Source organism: Suncus etruscus, chromosome 1 (genome assembly GCF_024139225.1).
Source record: "Suncus etruscus isolate mSunEtr1 chromosome 1, mSunEtr1.pri.cur, whole genome shotgun sequence".
Lineage (NCBI taxonomy): Eukaryota > Metazoa > Chordata > Mammalia > Eulipotyphla > Soricidae > Suncus > Suncus etruscus.
In genome coordinates this window covers 26013435-26037876 of record NC_064848.1, presented here as the reverse complement: position 1 = coordinate 26037876, position 24442 = coordinate 26013435, and the positions used below count along the sequence as shown (strand labels likewise).

The window sequence follows — 24442 nt, the reverse complement described above, 5'->3', positions numbered from 1 at the left end:
TTCTAAGGTCCAAGAAAACTACTGAGGAGGACTCAAATAGTCAACTCTTTATGCCCAAGCTAGAGTCTGCACTGTCACATAAACAACTTTCCCAAAGCTCCTTTTAATGTCATCTTCAAATAATACAGCTGTCTTACCCACCCACCTCTAGAAGGTTACCAAGACACTTTCCTTAAAAATTCAATACAGACACTAAAGTCTCTGAGCAGAGAATCCAGGTTCCAACAATGGAACAACCACTACATGACGTTTTTCTTTTTTTTTTTTTATTTAAACAACTTTATTACATACATGATTGTGTTTGGGTTTCAGTCATGTAAAGAACACCACCCATCACCAGTGCAACATTCCCATCACCAATGTCCCAAATCTCCCTCCTCCCCACCCAACCCCCGCTTGTACTCTAGACAGGCTTTCTATTTCCCTGTACATTCTCTTTATTAGGATATTTCAAAACGTAGTTATTTCTCTAACTAAACTTATCCCTGTTTGTGGTGAGCTTCATGAGGTGAGCTGTAACTTCCAGCTCTTTTCTATTTTGTGTCTGAAAGTTATTATTGCAAGAATGTCTTTCATTTTTCTTAAAAGCCATAGATGAGTGAGACCATTCTGCATCTTTCTCTCTCTCTCTGACTTATTTCACTCAGCATAATAGATTCCATGTACATCCATGTATAAGAAAATTTCATGACTTCATCTCTCCTGACAGCTGCATAATCTTCCATTGCGTATATGTACCACAGTTTCTTTAGCCATTCATCTGTTGAAGGGTATCTTGGCTGTTTCCAGAGTCTTGCTAGTTTTTCTACAAGAACAAGAAAGTGAATTAATTAACTCTTTAAAATAAATAGAAGGGGAGGGAGAAACATAACATAGGTGGCAAAGTGTAGGGTAACCTTTATAACTAAAAGCTATATTTCTGGCTCCAATAACAGCCTGAGATTTCCGGGCCCCCGGGTAAACTCACCTCTACCCTGCTTCCCTGTTATCTCTTGCTGCCACGTTCTGTGGCAGTCGGGCCAGGTACCTGCTTGCTTTCTTTTAGGTCAGTCTCCTCTTCCAAATATCCCTGACAAATATGCAAGTATTTGGACAAATCGATATCTAATGCAAACATCTGAACTTCAAAGAAATGACTTTGCATACTGCTGCATCTGTATATATTGGCATGCAAAAGTGCTAGTAAACGGACTTTGCGGGGCTGGAGAGATAGCATGGAGGTAAGGCATTCGCCTTTCATACAAGTCACTGGTTCCAATCCTGGCATCCCATATGGCCCCCGGAGCCTGCCAGGAGTGATTTCTGAGCATAGAGCCAGGAATAACCCCTGAGCACTGCGGGGTGTGACCCAAAAAACAAACAAACAAAAAATGGACTTTGCTGCCCGACAGCATTTTCCTCAGCTGCATAAGTGCCTGTTCTTGCTACTTGTGTCTCCTATTCCCCCAGCTTGCCCTCGACTGCAGATAGGGGTGAAGGGACAGCAGCCCCCTCAAGGGAAAGCTCTACTCTGCTGCCTTTTGTGAGCCATGGGAACCTCCGTGCAGGCAAACGGGGCCCTAGACTTGTTGTCTATTGAGTTGCTGCACTTGGTTGGAGGAAGATGGGGCCAACGGCTAGCAAGGGAGGGAACTGAACCCTTCTGTGCAGGAACAAGCCTCGGCTCAACAGCAAAGTGCTTCCTTACATGCATCAGTCCCCAATTCAGCTGAATGCAAGACCTTCAGGTCTTGTTGACACTCCCAAGTATTGAGCCAGGCAGGAATAACCTCTAAACATCTCTTTTTGTGGTCCAACCACACACACACACTTTTTTAATTACCTCTGAGACTTGTTAAGCATACTGAATCCTGGTCCCTATCCCTATAATTAGATATTTTTATTCAACAAGGGCTACCACTACTGTAGTGATTCTCAGACCACAACAAGCACCCCAGTTTGGTGCCTGTTTATTTGGAATGGGGTGATGTTGGGATAGTTGAGTTACATACAGAAGTTCTAGGGAATGTTCTTTACTGAGATGACTAAGCAGTCCTGGGGATGAAAGAGGGTCAGCAGCATGCATGTCAAGTAACCAGCCCAGTACAGCCTCTCCTTCCAATAGTTCATTATTTTGCTGTTTTTAGTCTTAGCAAGATCCTGCAGAGAAGGGTCTCCTATTAATCAATACCAGCAGTTTACTTGATCAGCTTGAAAAACTAAGTTATGGGGGTAGGAAAAAAAAAAAAAAAGAAAAAGAAAAACTAAGTTATGGCCTCAAGATACTGGTAAATATCCTGTAAATACCCTAATAGTTGATACAACTCAATACAGATTAATACAAGTCATCGTGACTTGTATTAAGCTCTTTGCTTAATACAATACTAAGCATTTAGTTCTCTAAGTGCTTGTATGAGTTCATGCTGCTGTCAGCTAGAACCATTTGCAAGCTCCTGATTAAAAATAAGACTTACTTTTTAAACTTAATATTCTGTGTTCAGTTAATTTGCTAGTGTTTTTTATTTCTACTGTAAAATATGTACCATATCAAACCTTTAACAAATGCTACCCACTATTAAATTGATCTTAGTATTCTACTATACTTTTATAAAAATAGTTTTTATTGAGGCCAATGTGAATTACAAGTCTTTCACAGTTACGTTTAAGGTACATAGTGACAGTGAGTTGGGGCAATTCCCACCACCAGTGTTGACCACCCTCTGCCCTTGTTCCCAGGATGTATCCGGTACCTCCACCCTTAGCCCCCCTGGACTGCCCATGTAACAGATCCCTTTTGTGTATAGCTAGTTGTGGTTTGGGTCTGTTGATTCCACTGTCTTTGACCTTGAGTTGGGTATCTAGGTCTGATCATTTTTTATTTCCATTCAATGTTCATGAGACTGCTTGCCCCTGGTACCATCCACTTTATTTTCTCAATGTATGAAGCAGAATAAGATGATTTGGGTTCTATGGTTCTATTGAAAAGAAAAATAAAAAGAAGAAAATAGAGGAGAAGCCACTGTCTAGAAGTTATGAATATAAATTTAAAAGATGAAAGAAAAAAAAGGAAAAATGAAACCAAACAGAACAAAACTAAACTAAACAGAAATAAAAAAATAATAATAGGGGCTGGCGAGGTGGTGCTAGAGGTAAGGTGTCTGCCTTGCAATCGCAAGCCAAGGAAGGACCGCGGTTCGATCCCCGGCGTCCCATATGGTCCCCCCAAGCCAGGGGCAATTTCTGAGTGCTTAGCCAGGAGTAACCTCTGAGCATCAAATGGGTGTGGCACGAAAAACCAATAATAATAATAATAATAATAATAATAATAATAACAGGATGTGGGGACTGCTGTGGTAAATTTTTTGTTGTTTGTTTTGTTTTTGTTTTGTTTTTTTGTATAGGCACAGTAAGTATTGAGGACATTAGAAAGGAAATTTCCTTGGCCTAAAAAGTAAGATTTCTCCACCCTTGAAGCATATTGTCATGGGATCTTCTACAGGCTACAGCCATGTTCATTGTTGAATCTCTAGGTACTTTTATGGTTTCAGGAAACATTCTGCTCAGTTGTGGTTCTCAATATCAGTCTTCTGTAATTTAAGATCTTGGTGTTTGCACAGGTTCTAGGATGAAGTCTAGGAAGAGTCTTTCTTTATGGTTCCAGAAGTTCTGTTCAGTCATGGTTGTTGTTGTCAGTCTTCTGTATTTAGTAATCTTGATTTTTTGCACAGATCAAAGGATGGAGTGCCTTCTGATTTCATCTCACCTTTAAGTTATGAGGTGAAAGTTGTTACTGTTTCCTCATCATCAGGATGTTGTATGAATAGGTTTTGGGGGCAAGTTGGTGCCAGAGCTGTATTAAGGACTCCACCAGTGGGAGTTTGACTCCTGGTGCTGTTGCAGGGAACTGTCAATTTTAAGATTGGGATCCAGGATTTGGGATTGGACAATTGATGTTCAATCATATGAGGTCTAGGTCGAGTTCCCATGATACATGTTCAGAGTGGGAGGAGCCCCTGTATTATAAACTTCATGGATTCTTATCCCTAGAATATACGGGCTTGTTTCTATACTTAAGATTTCCACATTTTAGTGTGCCTATGCAAAAAGGAACAATGCCTTATTATATTGTTGGTGCATTATGGGGTAGAAATGTCAGGCTGAACAATCTCTGTGCCTTAGTTTGACTTAATTTTTTTTATTCCAAATAAGAATTTTATTTTAGAATTTGTACTAAGCAAAAACCAGAACAGGCAACAAAAAATAAAGAAATATATGAATAAAAATTTAAAAAAATTTTTTAAAGTAGATTTAAAAAAGGGGATGGACTATGCTACCTTTACATCTTTACATTTGGAAGTAGAAACACTAAGAGGTATAACTTTTACGGGATTAAACATACATAGAAAATATAGATATCCCCATTAAGTCTTTTGAGATAAACTTGAGAGAGATGAGATCCAGGGCACATTTTCATCCCACACCATGGTCTTATTGAGACTGAGAAATGGTTTGTAGAATTCTGTAAGGAATCAAGTAGTGTCCTCAAGCTTCGGGTCCTTCTGAATCTGAACCCAGTAGCATGAATGAGTCCATGTTGGGGGGTGTGTGTGTGTGAGAAAAAGGGCTGCATAGAATATGTCAGCAGGAGTGGTGGTTGCAGGTTCTTACTGGGGCAAGAGATGTGGGTCTGAGAGGGTGTCTTTTCACTTTGGAGCTGTATGGTGGCTTGTTGGGGCAGGAGTTCAGTCACAGTTCCAAAGAAATTAAGAACTAAGGGTAAAAAGGGTTAAAAGGGGAGAGATAATGGTTTAGGATTGAGGGCCTGAGAGGTTAAAAGAAACTTTGAACAGGGAGGAGGGATTGTATATGAGAGGGGCTATATACAATATAAGCATGGCTTGTTTACAGTATAGATTAGATAAACATAAGGAGCATCCTGCATATAAACTCATGCCTGTTTATAGAACAACATTAGAGATATTCATAGGTTATAGTTGGAGGCCTGACTCTTATGGGATGGGTCAGAGCACTTAAGAAATAATTGAATTAAGAAAGAAAATAAATAAATAAATAAATAAATAAATAGTTTAAGAGTAAAAAAAGAGAGAGAAAATAAAGATAGAAAAAATAAATAAGTTGGGTTGGTACCTCAGAGGAGAATGGGTTTTTCCAATTTCTTGGTGCTTCATTGATGGCAGATGTGAACATTGCTAAATGAAGCTTTCAGGATAAGATTGTGTATGGAGCATTTTTGCATAAACGTAATTTTCACTACCAGAGTACTATGTAATATGAAAGTTAGCACTATAAGAATCTACCTTACATAGTATCACCACCATGTCTTGTGCATCGAGATTCCGTTCTGGAAAAGAACTGACAGCATAGACATTATGATATATTAGTACCATACCTTGATTTAAAAATGAAGGAGAGAAGAGTGAAAAAGGGAAAAGAAGAAAAAAAAAAATTTTGAGGGAAGTAGAAAGCCTATCTCAAATACAAACCCAGAGGAGGGAAATGAGGGCATTGGTGATGGGAATGTTGCACTGGTGAAGGGGCGTTCTTTTTATGACTGAAAGCCAAACACAATCATGTTTGTAATCACAGTATTTAAATAAAGGTATCATTTAAAAAATAAAAAATTAGGGATTGGAGAGATAGCACAATGGTAGGGCATTTGCCTTGCAAGCAGCCGATCCAGGATTGATGGTGGTTCGAATCCCAGCATCCCATATGGTCCCCCAAGCCAGCCAGGGGCGATTTCTAAGCACAGAGCCAGGAGTAATCCCTGAGAGCTGCCAGGTGTGACCCCAAAAACCGAAAATTAATTAAGTAAGTAATTAATTAATTTAAAAAGGAGGAAAGGGATAAAAAAATTTGCAAAAACATTTTCAATGAGTGGTTCCTGTGACATAGTCTATGTCTATTTCAGTGGTCTCAATGATCATAAGCTTTAGGTTATAGTAGAAGAAATAATCAAAAGGAAATGAGTAAATTGAAGTATTTTTATCAAGACATGGTCATAGTGAAAACTGTATATGGAGTCTAATATGTTAGAGTACCTAATTGCAACATTAGGGTGACCAACCAATATCTTCAAAATACTGGAGGATGAGAAACACAAAGACTTCTCTCTCTCTCTCTCTCTCTCTCTCTCTCTCTCTCTCTCTCTCTCTCTCTCTCTCTCTCTCTCCCCTCTCCTCTGTCTCTCTCTCCTCTCCTCTGTCTCTCTCCCTCTCCTCTCTCCCTCTCCCTCCTCTCCTCTCCTCTCCTCTCCTCTCCTCTTTTCTCTCTCTCTCTCTCTCTCTCTCTCTCTCTCTCTCTCTCTCTCCCCTCTCCTCTGTCTCTCTCTCCTCTCCTCTGTCTCTCTCCCTCTCCTCTCTCCCTCTCCCTCCTCTCCTCTCCTCTCCTCTCCTCTCCTCTTTTCTCTCTCTCTCTCTCTCTCTCTCTCTCTCTCTCTCTTTCTCTCTCTCTCTCTCGCTCTCTCTGTGTGTGTCTGTGTGTGTGTGTCTTTCTCTCACCAAATACAGTGACACTCAGGGGTTACTCCTTGGCTATGTGCTCAGAAATTGCTCCATATGAGACCCCAGGGGATCGAACCCCGTCCTAGGTCAGCTGCTTGTAGGCAAACGCCCTACAGCTGTGCCACAGCTCCAGCCCCCCCTTTACTCTTTTTTATACCACAAACTGCAGCAGAGGAAATAGCAGTTTAGATCGAACAGTGTTCAATCAACCTCACACTACAAAATAATATTCTAATATGTTTACTCACAGAATCAGGAACAGAACACGATTGGAAGTCTGGGACCCCCGCTCCAGTGCTAACTATCAGTTTGTTTTAATGTCTTAAGTTTAATATGTATAAAATAAACTCTTCAACTTCTTTATCCACAGAGGATCGTGAAGAGATACTTTTTTTAAAGCACCCAGAGGGTGGTGAGTGCAGTTAGGGAAATAACTACACTAACAACTATCATGACAATCTTAATAAGTGAGAGAAGTAGAATGCCTGTCTTGAATACAGGCAGGGGGGTGGGGGAGAAGGGAGATGAGGGCATTGGTGGTGGGAATGTTGCACTGGTGAAGTGTGGGTATTCTTTTTATGACTGAAACCCAAGTACAATCCTGTTTGTAATCATGGTGCTTAAATAGAGATTAAAAAGGAAATTACTATTACAAAAGAAAAGAAAAAATAAGACACACCCAGAAATGCTCAAAGCTCACATTAGCTCTGCACTCAGGGATTACTCCTGGCAGGGCTCAGGAGTCTATATGTGGTGTCAGGGATCAAACATCCACCAGTCAACATACAAGGCAAGAATCTACCTGTTACATTATCTGTCTGGCTCCTGTTTTACCTTCTTAGAAATACTGCAAACCCATTCGAGTTCAAATACCTTTACAGATTTTCTGTTACTTAGAAACAAATACAAAAAAAAAAAAAAAACAGTAAGAAAGAAAACAAGTCCATGACTAAGTAGCTCAGATGTCATAAAAACTGACAGACTGATTTAAAATCTTGGAAAACCTGTGTGGAAAAAAAAATGACACGAATTTGAAACAAATCCTGGTTGGTTTGGAACTGAAGTTTTTTTATTTACATTCTGAATTTTTTGTTCCAGGAAGTAGTCACGAATTTTTTGATTAAGGATAGTCAACTGTCCATGGGAAGTTCATTTAATTCTAATGCAAACTTCTCAGTAACCCTTTGTATATTTGCGTTGGGCTGATTTTACAAGATTGGCATTTTGCTTAAAAACAAAACAAAACAAAACAAAAAACGATTTAGAGAGCGCTAAAATATTTGGGGGTGCAGGAAGGACCCGGAGAAGAGCAGCTGTTGGGCTTTGAGAGGCTCAGATCTCAGCAGGGCTAAGATCTCTGCTAGGCAGAGAGACCTCCTAGGCTCAGTGCAGGGCGACCTTTGGCCCTAGACTACAGCGAGGGGGCACCTTGACCCGGAGCCGCGGGCTGGGCCGGTGGGGCGTGAGCGCGCAGTGGGCCGGGGCGCCCCGCCTGCTAGCCTGGAGCCCAGCCCGGAGCCCAGCCCGGAGCCCCGCCTGCTTGCAGGCCGAGTCCCAGTCGCCGCACCCGCAGCCCGCGCCTCGCCATGGCCGTCCGTCTCCTCCGCCGTTCCCTGCGCCTTTGGAGCGTGCCCCGTGCCCCGAGCCGGCCGCTGGCCGCCAGGTACGAGCCGACACACACACGTCTACACCCCTTCTGTCGGGGCCCCCGGAGGCAGCCAGTTCCGAGGTCCCAGAGCCCATCTTTTTTGGGAAGGGGCTACAACTTGGAGGCCCTGGGCCTGGGGAGAGAGGCTAGGAGGTTGGCGAGCCCCTGGACTGCAGACTCAGGCGTTGGCCGGGATGGTGTTGGCCTGCAGCCCCCCAACTTCGGGAGAAGGCTAAGTTAGCTGGGCAGCGGGATGGTCTTCAAACGTTTGATCTCAAAGCCAAACAGTGCCAGTGTGGTTCCGGCCCTCACCAGGAGATCAAGGCCAGATGGTTTACCTCCTTGATCTGGTGCCTTGTGCCCTTTGGCCCACTTGGGGCATCAAGCCTTTTGGCCCACTTCGGGCCCCACGCCCTTTGGCCCAGTTCGAACCCCTGCTCGTGGAGTCCCCCTGATGGTGAATTCAGTTGGCTGACCTTCCAGGCGCCTCTAAAGTTCAAGTGTAGACCACTTTCAGCGCCTCCAAGTCTCTGGCCTGTATGCCTGAGGCAATGAATGAAGGGAAGACAGGAGAGGAATGATTCGGGATCAAGTCATTTTAATGCAGAAGAATCCATGAATCCATCGAGGTTTTCAGTGGAGCAATGACTAACTTGGTCGTGGTTTTTGTTTGTTTTGTTTCGTTTTGTTTGGGGGAGATAATTGTGCAGGAATGATGGGCAGGCAGGAGTGGATATTGATTCGGGATAAAGTCTTGTTAATGCAGATGAAGCCAAGAATCCACCGTGGTCATGGGTTTTGTTCATTTTGTTTCGTTTTGTTTGCGGGGAAAATTAGGGAGAAACTCCTGGCTCTGTGCTTAGCATCTAGTGGTGATGGGGGTGACCTTAGGGAATGCTGGTAATCAAACCTTAGTAAATCTGATCACCTTGAGCAAAGCTAAAGCAATCCCTGATGTTATATCTCCAGGCACAAAAATAATGTTTTGTTTTGTTGGTTTTTTTTGGTTTGGGTTTTGGTTTCGTTTCGTTTTGGGGCCACACCCGGCGGCGCTCAGGGGTTACTCCTGGCTCTGTGCTCTGAAATCACTCCTGGCAGGCACGAGGGATCATATGGGGTGTCGGGATTTGAACCATTGTTAGTTCTGGGTCGGCTGCTTGCAAGGCAAATGCCCTTCTGCTGTGCAATCTCTCCGGCCTTCTTTTTAAGAATAAAAGTTTCTGCTGGCTCTGAAACATAAAATCCATTCATTGGGCCCGGAGAGATAGCACAGCAGCATTTGCCTTGCAAGCAGCCTATCCAGGACCAAAGGTGATTGGTTCGAATCCCGGTGTCCCATATGGTCCCCCGTGCCTGCCAGGAGCTATTTCTGAGCAGACAGCCAGGAGTAACCCCTGAGCACCGCCGGGTGTGCCCCCCCCCCCAAAAAAAAAATTCATTGACTCCAGCTAGCGAATTACTACATTGTTCCAGAAGCCCAGTGGTTTTGACTGTAATTACCTTATTAATTACAGCATTGTTCTCTAAAGTGTGTGGGAGTGCAGAACTACTTCCTTGTCTCTTCCTGAAGAGACTAGGGAGATCTCACCCAGGAATTGACTTCACAAACTTGCTAAACTTTCCTTGAACGCAAAAAAAGGCTGTGATATATTTTTTTAATCAGAGCGTCCTTTTTCTCATAACATTAGTGGATTTCTATTCTCCCAAATTTTGTAGAGGTTATATCTATCAATAACTTCACCAATAGGTATCTACAAAACAAATTTTACAAATATTTGAATCATTTAAAAGTGATATTATAGGTGAAGTGTAAGTATAGTATAAAGTATAAAGTATGAAGTATAGTATAAAATACTATATGATCTCCTTATATGTAAGGCTTTAAAAACAAACCCGGGGGGTAGTGCGATAATACAGTGGGTAAGACAGTTGTCTTGCACACTACTAAACCTGATTTGACTCCTGGCACCCCTTATGTATCCTGAGCACAGAGCCTAAAGTGATCCCTCAGAGCACAGAGCCAGAACTAAGTAAGCCCTGAACACAGCCAGTAAGCTGAACCCTAAAACCAATTATAAATAAATTCAAAAAGATAAAAATGAACAATTTAAAGAGGCAAAAAATATTATTAATGAGGCAAGGACAGATGAAATGGATAAGGGCTTCAAAAATTAGAAACCAGTCATGAAATAAATAAGTTATTATAATATGGGTTATTTTTTTCTATTTGAAATTTGCTCTGAGACTAATATTTTGTTTGCCAGGCTGTATTTGGGGACTGTTCTCCAGTCAAGTTGGGGGTGCTATTCTGAGGATTGTGTCTATCTTTTCTTTCCTCAAAGAGAAGGAAGTGAAAGGCAGGAAATGTACTTTGAATTGTCAAAAGCATTGTCATAAGCATTACCAACAGAATTATCCCTAACTGTTCTGGGGATATACCTCTAAAGTTCTCAACATATGAAGAAAATCTGTAAATATGGCAATGGATGGACACTAGATTTAATGTAGTAATTGTTTCTCAATATACGGGTACATATTTTGTATATTTTCAATATATATGTATGTTTGTATACACATTTGTATATAAGAATATATACTGAACTTAATACAAAGTTATGTCAATATCTCAGTAAATTAATATAACAACTTTATTCATTACATGTTCAAATAGTTTTTTTTAATTAAATCATGTTAATAAAAAGAGTTAAAAATTGTTGATAGTTGAATTTTGGTCATACAATGTTCCAACACACATCCCATCACTAGTGCTCATTTTCTGCCACTAATTTCCCCAGTTACCCTCTTGTCCTCCCACTTTCAGATGGCTTCTATGGAAATTTTTTTTCTCTCTCTCTCTGTCTCTATATGTCTCTCTTTCTCTATTTGTCCTTTTGTGGTTTGCAGTACTTGAAGGGATATCATGCACATCACTCCTTTCTGGATAAGACTGGAATTAAAATTATTATGAAAAAATATTTTAGGGGCCAGAGTGATAGCACAGCGCGGTCAACCCAGGTTTGATCCCCAGATCCCATAAGGTCTGTCCTGCCTGCCAGGAGTGGTTTCTGAGTGCAGATCCAGGAGTAATCCCTGAGCACCGCTAGGTTTTAAATATTTAATTGATGATTGATCTTTTTTGCAGGTTCTTAAGAGCTTGCCCAATAGAAGAAAATCCAATTTTCATTTCTACAGTTGCATTAAGTCTTTCATTTCAATGTCTTTCATTTTAAGTATGGGAAGAAAATCTGAAGAGTATTAGACAAAAGGAGAACTCTAGATTAGGAACTACAGTTTTGTTACTGAAAAATTTACTGTTTTATTTTTAGACTTCTTAAGCTTAATGAGCACATATTCATTGAGGGTTTTTTAAAATACATATTCAGATTCAGTAGGTTGAAAGTGAACCTTGAGATTATATAGTTTATGCAGTTCCCAAGTGCTGCTGATGATATTGGTTGAAACTGTTTCCTTTTGTTAAGTGAGACTTCAAAAACTATAAGACTTTAAAAAGTAATACTATTTAGAGATTGGCTTGTTAGTCGTACTTAATTGCATTAGGAAAACAGTGGTCAATATACTTAGTGTGGATTTTCTAATCTTTATAGGAAGAAAAGAAGCCAATTAATCAGAACAGGTTCTTTGTTCTTTAAAGTTAGAAATTGGGAGCTTGTGAATCTACTAATTTTAGGTGTCATTTTTTTTCTTATTTCAGAAGTAAAATGTTAATTGCATAGAATAAACTACTTCATAATTTTAATCCAGGTAAGATAGTTCCTAATTGGTATTTGGGAAAGTGTGTGCAACAATAGAAAGACACAAATCAGGACTTTTTCAGATTGTTCAATAGAATCTTTTACTTTTAATGACATTGATTTGGATATGAAGAATAACAGTTTGTTTCATTTTACCAATCTATGTATATGTATGATTTTTCTAAAGATGCTCTCATTCTGGAGGGGAGGAACGTCTTGAAACTCCTTCTGCTAAACATTTAACAGATATAGGAATTAGAAGAATCTACTCTTCAGAGCATGACATTTTCCGGGAAAGTGTAAGGAAATTTTTTCAAGAAGAAGTGATTCCAAATCATGCGGAGTAAGTGATACCTTCTTTAAAATACTGTACATGAAGAATGTAGTGAAGATTGTTTCTTAGAATCCTGTGTCTTACTCAACATAAAAAATTACCTAGTACTTTAGTAACATTTTTATTGCTCTTCAACAAAATATTATAAGATTAAAGGATTCTTACAGAAATTTTAAACATTAAAATGAATTTTATAGCATACAATTCAACATTTTTAAACTATAATTTTCAATCAAAGTCCCTGAGCCTGTCAGCAGCGATTTCTGAGTGCAGAGCCAGCAGTAACCTCTGCACACCATCGGGTATGACCCAAAACCCACTCTTCTCCCAACAACAACAAAAAAACACATAGGATTTTTCAAATCACTGCTTAAGTAGCAATGGAAAAATCAAATTTTCTTTTATGCCTCCATAAATTAATTAAAATACATAGATACGTAAAAAGATCTTCAGCAAACTTGGTTGGCAGTGGCTACCTCAAATATTTATTACTGAATAATTTTATTGATAAAGTAATTACTAGTTTTTAACTTTTTACTATGAACATACCACTTCTAATGCAATATTTTGTTCCCAAAATTTGTTGACTGTCAGTACTTTATTTAGAGTTTTGGGCCACACTTGGCCCTGCTAGGGACTTAATCCTGGCTTTGTACTCAGGGATGACTCCTGAGCATGGAGTTTGGGGAAGCATACTGTATTCTGAGGATCAAACCTGATTTGACCACTCACAAGGCAAGCACCCTACTGGCTGTACTATTGCTCCTGCCTGCCAATTCTTTAGTATATCTAGAATGGTTTTCAGTTTATAGGGTTAGGGTGTTTTTTTTTTTTTAGAATGGTTTTTATTTTAAAATTTTGTAATGTTTAAATAATTTTCTTTAGGTTTTATTGATAGTATTTTAAGAAAAAATGACCACAATTAGCTAAACTCTGCTGCCTTAACTAGTTTTATTTAAAAAAAAAACTGACTTCTTGAAGACAAATAAATGCAGTATACTTTACTGGAAAGGAATTACTTTTATTTGTTCTTTTACTGATTGTAAATTTTATCTTCAAAATAATTGGTGGTGAATTTTTGAAATAAAAATGAAGTTGACAAATCTGGGATTGATAGAATGTTTCCAAAGCCACATTAGACAACACTATACCAAAAGCACACATGATAAATTCTTTCTATTAGGTAGGTAGGTCAGAAAGAAAGCTGAAAGGTAGGGAACATGCGCCTTGCATCCAGGGGTCCCAAGTTCAAATTCTGGCTCCACATCCTGAGCAATGTGGGATGTGTTTGGATGATCTCTGCACCACCAATTCTCACTCACCTCACATCACATGACCTGAGCACCAGACTGCCTTTCCCACATACTAATGTAATATAATATATAAGTGATTCCTAGACCCTCAAGTGATCCCACTTGTAATAAGGACCAAAAACATTTTTTAGTAAATGAATGAAATTTCTGAGGTATCCATGTTTGTCTTTAATCAGTATCTTCAGATACTGCCAATGTTTTTTCCCTGTTATATACAGTTGTATTGAGTTTGTATATGATATAATATAAATACAAAACAATCCCACCCTTTCTGATCCTGGATGATTTTTTCACATGACGAAAATTTGGGCCAACAAAAGAAAACTATTAGAGAAGAGTACAGATCTAGGAAAATAATATATTTTATATAAATTATACGGGATAGTTACAATGAAAATCCATTACTTTCCCATTCAATTTTATAAAATAAAGTCAACATGTATTATTCTGTGAGCCACTAAGAGTAAATAAATACTACAGATAGTGGTCACTGATGAACGTTATCTTTTCATATATTGCTCTGAGTTATTAACTGGAGTGGACCTTCCCTTTATAGTCTTCTTTAGGTACTGGCAGTTTGGTAAGATTTTCATTAGGAAATCAAACTGTAGAGTCTGAGGCTATGGTCATTCAGTTTGCACTTGATGAAGGCAGTCTGCAGCATGTACCATTGTATTCTCAGGGATGTCTTCAAAGGTATTCAGGTTACAGTAACATATATATATATATATATATATACATATAGTAATATAATAACATTATTATTTCTCATTTTCATAGCTTGGAAATAATGGTCAACTTCAAACACATTATCAGTGCTGATGATCATAGGTTTGGAATCTGGGCCTTTAGTTTCAAGGGTGATATTATCAGGATAACCATTTATGATGAGGGCCTATTCTTCTATTAGGCATCTACACCAATCACTATTGGCCAGCTTGTGCAACAATCTATGTTTTGGGGTGGTCACAGTCCTGGGTCCTGTAGTTATACTTCTCCCCTGATTTCACTTTCTACACACAACTGCTCAGGAACAATCTTCACACTCTTTAGAGCCTTCTCTACCATGGCTGCCTCCAATTTATTGAAACAAAAATCCTATCACAAATGTTTGCAACTTATCTAACTACCACTTATTTTTATATAATCTTTATCTCCCATCTCTTTATAATTCCATTAATTTTAAAGGAGAAAAGTAGAGGCTAAGGACTCATTGGAAAGTGCAGCATGTCTTGAAAGCATGAAATCTGGGTTTTATCCTCAGCACCTCAAAATAAAGAAATTGGATAAAGAGGTTACAAAGCAATAAGAAATCATAAAGATATCAAAAATCAACAGTTATATTAAATGAACATTCCTGCACAAAGTTATTCATAAATTCTAGGTTGTGGCCATTTTAAATAATATTAGTGATGTTTTCTGTTTTTAAATTGTTATTTGCAGGTGGGAGAAAGCTGGCGAAGTGAGTAGAGAGCTTTGGGAGAAAGCTGGAAAGCAAGGACTACTAGGTGTCAACATTGCAGAGAAGCATGGTGGGATTGGTGGGGATTTTCTCTCATCAGCTGTTGTTTGGGAAGAGCAGTAAGTATAGAAACACTTAAAATTGAATCTTATTTTGTATTTTAAGTACAGTGGTTGCCTTTCTAAGATGGTTATAAAAATTATTTCTAACCTTGTAAGATTAAAACTGCATAAAGTGTGCCATTCTCTTCCACTTGCTTTGAAATGGAAGATTTTTGTGAATCCCCTTTAAATTATTTAAATGTGTGCTATTGAAGAATAAAGAGAGAGATTTGTTTCTAATAGAATCACATGGCCATCTCCCACTATGAAAAGGCATTTGGTGGGCCAAAGCAAAAGCACAGCAGTAGGGCATTTGCCTTGCAAGTGGCTGACCTGGATGGACCCAGGTTTGATTCCAGGCTTCCCACATGGTCCTCCAGCCTGCCAGGAACCATTTCTGAGAGCAGACCCAGGAGTAACCCTTTGAGCTGGGTTTGGAACCAAAATCAAAAAAGGAAAATACATTTGAGGAGGCCAGAGAAATTTTACAGTAGGTAGAGCACTGGCACTCACACACAGCTGACCCAGGTTCAGTCCCCAATACTCTGAGCCCACTTGGAGTAATCCCAGGAATAACTCCTAAGCACCACCAGGAGTTACCCAAAACAACCAAAATTATATTTGAAAGTGAACTTACGTTGAGTGGACAACTATTTCCTAAGTATACTGAATTTTTAATATATAAAAAAAATAATGGTTTATGTTGACAAATAGCTCAGGATTTACCGTGCTCATCCAAAAATGCAAATCAGTATTTTAAATTAAAGAAGTTCATCATTGTTATTAACCAAGTGCAAATTAAATTAACCTGTATAAGTCAATATGAGTAGAAGTTATTCAAATGGAAAACATTGCAGTATATATTCTTGGTGGCACTTAAATTAGAATTTTAAGTACTTTGTGCATTAAAATATGGACATATATAAAAATATTTCTACTTTTTGATCTGTGATGGCACTGAGTAATTTATCTTATGGAACCATTTTATAAGAGAAAATATCAGTTCTGTATAGAAACTATTTTCCTATTATAATTCCTCAAGTTTGGAAGCAATTTAAGTGTTCAGCCATGAGATAAAGAATAAGCAAATTGTTGTGCATAATAAATATTTAATATTTTGTAGTTATTAAAGTTTTGTCAATAAACACAAAAGGGCATTTTTATATAAAGTAGTAAAGAAAACAGTTAATTACAAAATTAAAACAATAATAAATACTAGCTCTATTTGAATATATCCTTATGGCGAAGATAATTTGTCAAGGTGGAAATAGTATACTGTTTTAGGGTAATGTAGTTGTAGGTGATCATTATTTTTCAGTGTTTAATCTTTTAATTCATTAAATGAATATACATTATCTCTTTCAAGCACTTTCACTACATTAGAACCCAAAATTAAAATATTTGTGAGGGAAAAAAAGAGAGAAAAATCTAAAGAACTTCCAAAGTTTGTGGGCATGGTGTATTGCCATATAATGAGATGCAGTCTTTATAGAATGTGTTTTAATCAAAAACATAGAAACTGAAAGCAGAATATATTATGTTTAAATTTTTTTCCTCCCTTTTTACTTTTTAAGAGCATATTCAAATTGCACAGGCCCAGGATTTAGTCTTCACTCAGATATTGTTATGCCCTATATTGCAAACTATGGATCAGAAGAACAAATTAAGCGCTTCATCCCTGAAATGACTGCTGGAAAATGTATTGGTGCCATTGCAATGACAGAGCCTGGTGCTGGAAGGTAAATTAGCAATATTTTCTGTTTTAGATTCTTATAAGCAATGTTCTAACAACAAATAGTTTCTCGGTACTTGGTTTATATGAGAGTCTAAACAAGATATTTAGAAGAATATAAAGATGAACACAGCATAATTTGCTGCCTCAGGATACTCTAAAATGAAGTAGAATGATAAGGCTTTGTCAAAAATTAAAATGTGAGGCCAGGAAGGTGGCGCTAGAGGTAAGGTGCTTGCCTTGCAAGTGCTACCGTAGGACGGACCGCAGTTCGATCCCCCGGCGTCCCATATGGTCCCCCCCAAGCCAGGAGCAACTTCTGAGTGCATAGCCAGGAGTAACCCCTGAGCATCAAACGGGTGTGGCCCAAAAAATAATTAAAATGTAAATTTAAAAAAGTGAATCAAAATTAAAGTAGGTAAAAATTAAATTAAAAAGTAAAAATTATAATGAGGCAGACTATGATATATAGAGTGTATTGGAACATAAATTGTAGGATATTAGGTGAGTTTGGAGTATAGTGAACTTTAGACATGGCATGATACAAACATAGAAATGTCTTGTAGGCTGTTATAATATGAAATTGGAAGAGCAGAAAAAGACTGGATGGCAATAGGTTTTTAAAATAGGTAAGGACAAATGAAAGCAATGGGCATGAATAAGTGGTTTATTCAGATATTTGACAGTTGCTTTGCAAGTGATTTCCATGTTCCAGGCCTGCAATGGTGAGTAAGACAATTGTGATCACTGTCCTTGTTGAACAGAATGACAAGAAACATATAAACAAATATATTCATAATTATAAACTATGCATACCCAAAGAAAGCAAGGTCCTATACTAGATATTAATCTTTGGGGAGGGGAAGATAAAATATATTTGAGTGCCACAGAAGGCCTATTATAAAGTAACTATATTTAGATTGTTATTTGACTAATAAGAAGAAACTAGTTACTTATGAATGTGGGGAGAGTTTCCATATGGTGAAACTTGATCTGCAAAGGACAAAGTGGAAGGATGAAAGCAGACTGAGGAGGAATTCTTTGGTATTATGTTTCCTTTGGTGTGTGTATGTAAATATTTTAGGGGATTATTATGTTACTGACCCTACCCTGATCGGTGATTGTGCCCTACCCTAGGGTGTGACCTGGCATTCTGTCCCCACCCTAGGGTAGTACCTGATTCTGCTTCCACCATTGGGTGGTATCTGATCCCACCATTGGGTGGTACCTGATTCTGGGGGATAAAAGCAAGGGTCTGTGGAAGGCGAGAGGTTTTTGCTGGAACTTATGCTGAGTCTTTGGACTTCAGTCTTGTCCACCGAATAAAGCTAATATTTCCGCAAGCCTGGCTGTCTGCGAGCTGTTTACCCGCCGTTTCACCTCAGAACCGTCGGCTGGATGGGGTGGCAGACGCGTGCTCCAAGCTAGAGGGGAAAGACCTCATCCTCCATCCCTCCATCAGTCAACCTCTTCAGGGGCTGACTTGCAACACTTTGGAACCATCTGAAAGATATATCAACAGAGACAGAAGGTGACTGAAGGATTGAATTGGAAGGAAATTTATATTTATACACACAGATATACAAATATATGTCAGTAGGGGAAGAAATTACTTTGGAAGGGAATAAGATGGATATTGATAAACTATGCAGATCATTCAGAGCTGTGTTACATATACACAATGGAAAACTCTGTAGTCATCAGGAAAAATGAAGCCATGAAATTTTCCTATACATATATAGACATGGAAACTATTATGCTGAGTGAAACAAGACAAAGAAAGAGCGATAGACACAGAATAGTCTCACTCATCTGTGGGATTTAAGAAAAATAAAAGACATTATTGCAATAATACCCAAATACAATAGAGAGGAGGGCTGGAAGGACTGGCCATGGTATAAAGCTTACCACAAAGAGTGGTGAGACCAGTTAGAGAAATAACTACGCTGACAAACTATCATGACAATGGTATTGAGTGAGAGAAATAGAATGCCTGTCTTGAATACAGGCAGAGGAAGTGGGGAGAAGGAAGAGGGGGCTATTGGTGGTGAAAATTTTGTACTGGTGAAGAGGGATGTTCTTTTTTATGACTAAAACCTAACTACAAACATGACTGTAGTCATGTTGCTTAAATAAGAATATTATTATTTAAAAACAATACAGAGTTGGAGCTGGAGAGATAGCAGAGCAGTAGGGCATTTGCCTTGCACAAGGCCTATGCAGGAGGGACCTAGTTCGATCCCCAGCGTCCCATATGGTCCCCAAGCCAGCAGCCATTTCTGAGTGCATAGCCAGGAGTAACCCCTGAGCATCACTGGGTATAGCCCAAAAACAAAACAAAATAATAAAGACCAATACAGAGTAATCTTTTTTTCCAGAGTTGTGTGATGAAAAAGAGGTAGGATACTGTAGTTTGACACACTAGCAGGAAGATTTGTGTTGCAGAGAAGTGATTTTTTTTCCTTTGTCTAAGGAAAAACAGCGCAGGGGGAAAGGACCTAAAAGTAAGACAGAGTACCTAAAAGTTCAAGATTTGTTTCTGTAATGATTAGGCCTTGCTGTTTTGATTTTTTTAATTGCTTTCTTTTTTATTTATTTTTTGTTGTTGTTAGATTTGGTTTGAGCAACCTACCTGTCTGTTCTCAGTCCTTACTCTTAGCTCTGTACTTACAGATCTCTTACTTGGGGATAGTATGTAATGCTGAAAATCAGACCTGATTAGCCATGTACAAGTCAAATACTATCACTCCACCCATTATGGTTTATTTTTAAATGTCTAAACATTAAGTACTGTCATATGACAAAACTTAGCTTGTGCTTACCTTCTAAGCATTAATCTGTAGAGAGAAGCAAGCACTGTTACTGTTACTTAATTTTGTGAACTAAAACAATTTTTTACTTTTTTAACTGAAAGTATTACATAAAGGCATCGATTTTATCTTCTTAGCTTTATGGTCTGAGATAATTCTCCAAGATAACAAGTTTACTGCCAAATGTTTTGATCAAATCACATTAACTGTAAGGAGCCAGAGCGGTGGTACAAATGGTAAGGCATCTGCACTAGCCTAGGATGAACTGCGGTTTGATTCCCCCGTGTCCCATATGGTCCCCCAAGCCAGGAGTGATTTCTCAGTGCATAGCCAGGAGTAACCCCTGAGCGTCACCAGGGTTGGCCTAAAAACAAAAAAATCAAATCACATTAACTGTAAACAGTTTGTTCTTGTTTCAGCACATTGCTTGGAAGATCTCTTCTAAAAGCAAAAGATAAAAATAAGAAATCTTGTTTTATCCCAAAGTCTACACAAAAGGCAAAGGCTTGCTTGACTTTGATTTAAATGTCTGTCTTTCTTGGTAGTTGGATTCTTTAAGCAAGAAGGAAACAAATTGAGAATGAAGAAAATAGGCGATTTTTTGTAGACAGGCAAGATAAAAAGGATAGCAAATCAGTTTGATACAAAATATCTAAATGCAGAGATTTAGGGTTTTGAGGACTTACATAGAGAAATAAAAGGGAAACATAAAAAACAAAGCAAGTCTGAAAAAAATAGAGAAGTGGAACATACATGGTTCCTTTTTAAACTTCCAGAAATAGCTTACCCATTGCCGCTTCTTTCTCTGATTAGTTTTCACAGAGGCAGGAGTGTGTTGGAAAGCAGCTGAGTGTACTGCATCTTCACACACACTCCTTCCACAAACATAGGGACTATAATGTATAACTGTGTATTTATGAAATACCTTGATACCCTAAATGCTTTAATATTGATTTATTTTCTGTGTAGTAGCTTATATGAAATACATATTATGATCTGTATGTTATGAAAAATAAAGTACTTTAATCAAGTCATAGAGCCAATGGTTCATTGTACTGGGTCTAGAATGTTTTTATACTCAGCTGGGCAAAATCGCTAATCTTCAGTGTCTCTATCATCAAAATCAAAATAGTAATTTATAATAGGCTTATTGGGAAGCTCCAAATTGTTGGTGATGTTAAGTGGTATATTTTTATAACTTTTTTTTTTCACATGTGTTATCCAAAGGATTTTTCCCATAAATTACATTGTCATTGCTTTTGTTACCTTTGTTATATGTCCTATATAGAAATATTATGTTGATAAATTATGGGAGGGACCAAGCAATAGTATAGTGGACAGAACTTGCACCTTGCATGAAGCTGACCCAGGTTTAATCCTTGGCACTACATATTGCCACCTGAGCCTGCCAGGGATGATCCTCTGGATGTAGAGCCCAAAGTATGTCCTGAGCACATTACTAGGTGTGGCCCAAACAATCAAAAAAAAAAAAACAACATAAATCATAGGCGTATATTTTATTAACTAATTCTTAATGTTGACAGGATGAAAATTATGGTGCTGGAATACAATATAGCTTTGAAAATGCTCCCTATAAGCATCTATCTTTTTTGCTGAAACCCAGTCTACTGCTGATTTATTAATTTTTATGTTTCAAATTATCTTTCAAAGAAATAATATTTTTCTTAAAGGGAGGTATCCCCAGTTTTTCTCAGGTTCAATATTTCCTTTTTTTTTTAATTTTTTTCTTTGTTTTAACAACTTGATTACAAATATGATTGTAATTAGGTTTCAGTCATGTAAAGAACACCCCCCTTCACCAGTGCAACATTCCCACCACCAATGTTCCAAATCTCCCTCCATCCCACCCCACCCCCACCTGTACTCCAGACCAGCTTTCCAGTTCCCTCATTCATTCGCATACTTATGGTAGTTCTCTGTGTAGTTATTCCTATAACTGCATTCACCACTCTTTGTGGTGAGCTTCATGAAGTGAGCTGGAAGTTCCAGCCCTCCTCTCATTGTCTCTGAGGATTGTTGCAAAAATGACTTTTATTTTTCTTAAAACCCATAGATGAGTGAGACTACTCTGCATCTTTCTCTCTCCCTCTGACTTATTTCACTCAGCATGATAGATTCCATGTACATCCATGTATAGGAAAATTTCATGACTTCATCTCTCGTGACGGCTGCATAAAATTCCATTGTGTATATGTACCACAGTTTCTTTAGCCATTCGTTTGTTGAAGGGCATCTTGGTTGTTTCCAGAGCCTGGCTATTGTGAATGGTGCTGCAATAATATAGGTGTGAGGAAGGGGTTTTTGTATTGTATTCTTGTATTCTTAGGGTATATCCCTAGAAGTGGAATAGCTGGGTCGAATGGGAGCTCAATTTCCAGATTTTGAAGGAATCTCCATATTGCTTTCCATAGAGGTTGGACTAGACAACATTCCACCAGCAGTGGATAAGAGTTCCTTTCTCTCCACAACCCCACCAGCACTGATTATTCTCATTCTTTGTGATGTATGCTAATCTCTGTGGTTGAGATGGTATCTCATCATTGTTTTGATTTGCATCTCCCTGATGACTAGTTATGTGTAGCATTTTTTCATGTGCCTTTTGGCCATTTGTGTTTCTTCTTTATCAAAGTGTCTGTTCATTTCTTCTCCCCATTTTTTGGTGGGATTAGATGTTTTTTTTCTTATAAAGTTCTGTCAGTGCCCTGTATATGTTGGATATTAGCCCCTTATCTGATGGGTGTTGGGTGAATAGTTTCTCCCACTCAGTGGGTTGCTCTTGTATCCTGGGCACTATTTCTTTTGAGGTGCAGAAGCTTCTCAGCTTAATGTATTCCCATCTGTTGATCTCTGCTTCCACTTGTTTGGAATGTGAAGTTTCCTCCTTGAAGATGCCTTTAGTCTCAATGTCATGGAGTGTTTTACCGACATGTTGTTCTATATACCTTATGGTATCCGGTCTGATATCAAGGTCTTTAATCCATTTGGATTTTACCTTCATACATGATGTTAACTAGGGGTCTGTGTTCACTTATTTGCAAGTGGCTAACCAGTTGTGCCCACACCACTTGTTGAAGAGGTTTTTCCCTGCTCCACTTAGGATTTTATTGCTCCTTTGTCAAAACTTAGGTGGTTGTATGTCTGAGGAACATTGTCTGAGAACTCAAGCCTATTCCACTGATCTGAGGGTCTGTCTTTATTCCAATACCATGCTGTTTTGATAACTATTGCTTTGTAGAACAGTTTAAAGATGGGGAAAGTAATGCCTCCCATTTTGATTTTCACTAGTAGTGCTTTAGGTATTCAAGGGTGTTTATTGTTCCAGATGAACTTCATAAGTGTTTGATCCACTTCTTTGAAGAATGTCATGGGTATTTTTACGGGGATCGCATTAAATCTGTATAATGCTTTGGGGAGTATTGCCATTTTAATGATGTTAATCCTGCCAATCCATGAGCAGGGTATGTGTTTCCTCTCTTTTTCCGTGTGTCCTCTATTATTTCTTGGAGCAGGGCTTTATAGTTTTCTTTGTATAGGTCCTTCACGTCTTTGGTCAAGTTGACTCCAAGGTATTTGATTTTGTGTGGCACTAATGTGAATGGGATTGCCTTCTTGATGTCCTTCTCTTCCTTATCATTATTGGTGTATAAAAAGGCCATTGATTTCTGTGTGTTAATTTTGTAGCATGCCACCTTGCTATATGAGTCTATTGTTTCTAGAAGCTTTTTGGTAGTCTTTAGGGTTTTCTAAGTAGAGTATCATGTCATGTGCAAACAATGAGAACTTGACTTCTTCCTTTTCTATCCGGATTCCCTTGATATCTTTTTCTTGCCTGATCACTATAGCAAGCACTTCCAGTACTATGTTGAAGAGGAGTGGTGAGAGAGGACAGCCTTGTCTTGTGCCAGAATTCAGAGGGAAGGCTTTATTTTTTCTTCATTGAGGATAATATTTGCCATTGGCTTGTGGTAGATGGCTTCAACTAGATTGAGAAAGGTTCCTTTCATTCCCATCTTGCTGAGAGTTTTGATCAAGAATGGGTGTTGGACCTTATCAAATGCTTACTCTGCATCTATTGATATGATCATGTGATTTTAATTTTTTTTGTTTTTGATGTTGTGTAGGACGTTGATAGATTTACGGATATTCAACCATCCTTGCATTCCTGGGATGAAACCTACTTGGTCGTAGTGTATGATCTTCTTGATGATACATTGGATCCTATTTGCCAGGATTTTGTTGAAGATCGTTGCCTCAGCATTCATCAGGGATATTGGTCTGTAATTTTCTTTTTTGGCAGCGTCTCTGGTTTTGGTATCAAGGTGATGTTGGCTTCATAAAAGCTGTTTGGGAGTATTCCCGTTTTTTCAATTTCATGTAAGAGCCTGGCTAGGATTGGTAGTAGCTCCTCTTGAAAGATTTGAAAGATTTCATTAGGAAATCCATCTGGGCCTGGGCGTTTCTTTTTGGGCAGATGTTTGATTACAGTTTCAATTTCCTCAGTAGTGATGGGGTGTTTAGATATGCTACATCCTCCTTACTTAAATGTGGAAGGTTATAAGTGTCCAAGAATTTTTGCATTTCTTCTAGGTTCTCATGTTTAGTAGCATAAAGTTTCTCAAAGTAGTCTCGGATTACCCTTTGGATCTCTGCAATATCTGTCGTGATCTCCCCCTTTTCATTTCTAATATGGGTTATCAGGTGCCTCTCTTTCTCTTTCTTTGTGAGTTTTGCCAATGGTCTATTAATCTTGTTTATTTTTTTTTAAA

General features: G+C 38.5%; 2 protein-coding genes across 2 annotated transcripts in view; one reads left to right on the top strand and one right to left on the bottom strand.

Annotated features, from left to right (window-relative positions):
- The first annotated feature begins 8064 nt into the window (after window positions 1-8064).
- Window positions 8065-24442, top strand: part of ACADL (acyl-CoA dehydrogenase long chain) — a 53074-nt gene continuing 36696 nt past the window's right edge. The window contains exons 1-4 of the mRNA XM_049784156.1: window positions 8065-8166; window positions 12091-12246; window positions 14994-15131; window positions 16688-16852. Coding sequence (XP_049640113.1) covers window positions 8090-8166; window positions 12091-12246; window positions 14994-15131; window positions 16688-16852 — 536 coding nt within the window. The 5' untranslated portion in view covers window positions 8065-8089. The remainder of the gene's footprint in view (window positions 8167-12090; window positions 12247-14993; window positions 15132-16687; window positions 16853-24442) is intronic.
- On the bottom strand, window positions 14035-14618 carry DCTN6 (dynactin subunit 6). The gene is given in 3 exon segments (XM_049784227.1): window positions 14035-14301; window positions 14304-14538; window positions 14541-14618. Coding segments are annotated over 3 exon segments (564 nt in total). The 3' UTR covers window positions 14035-14050.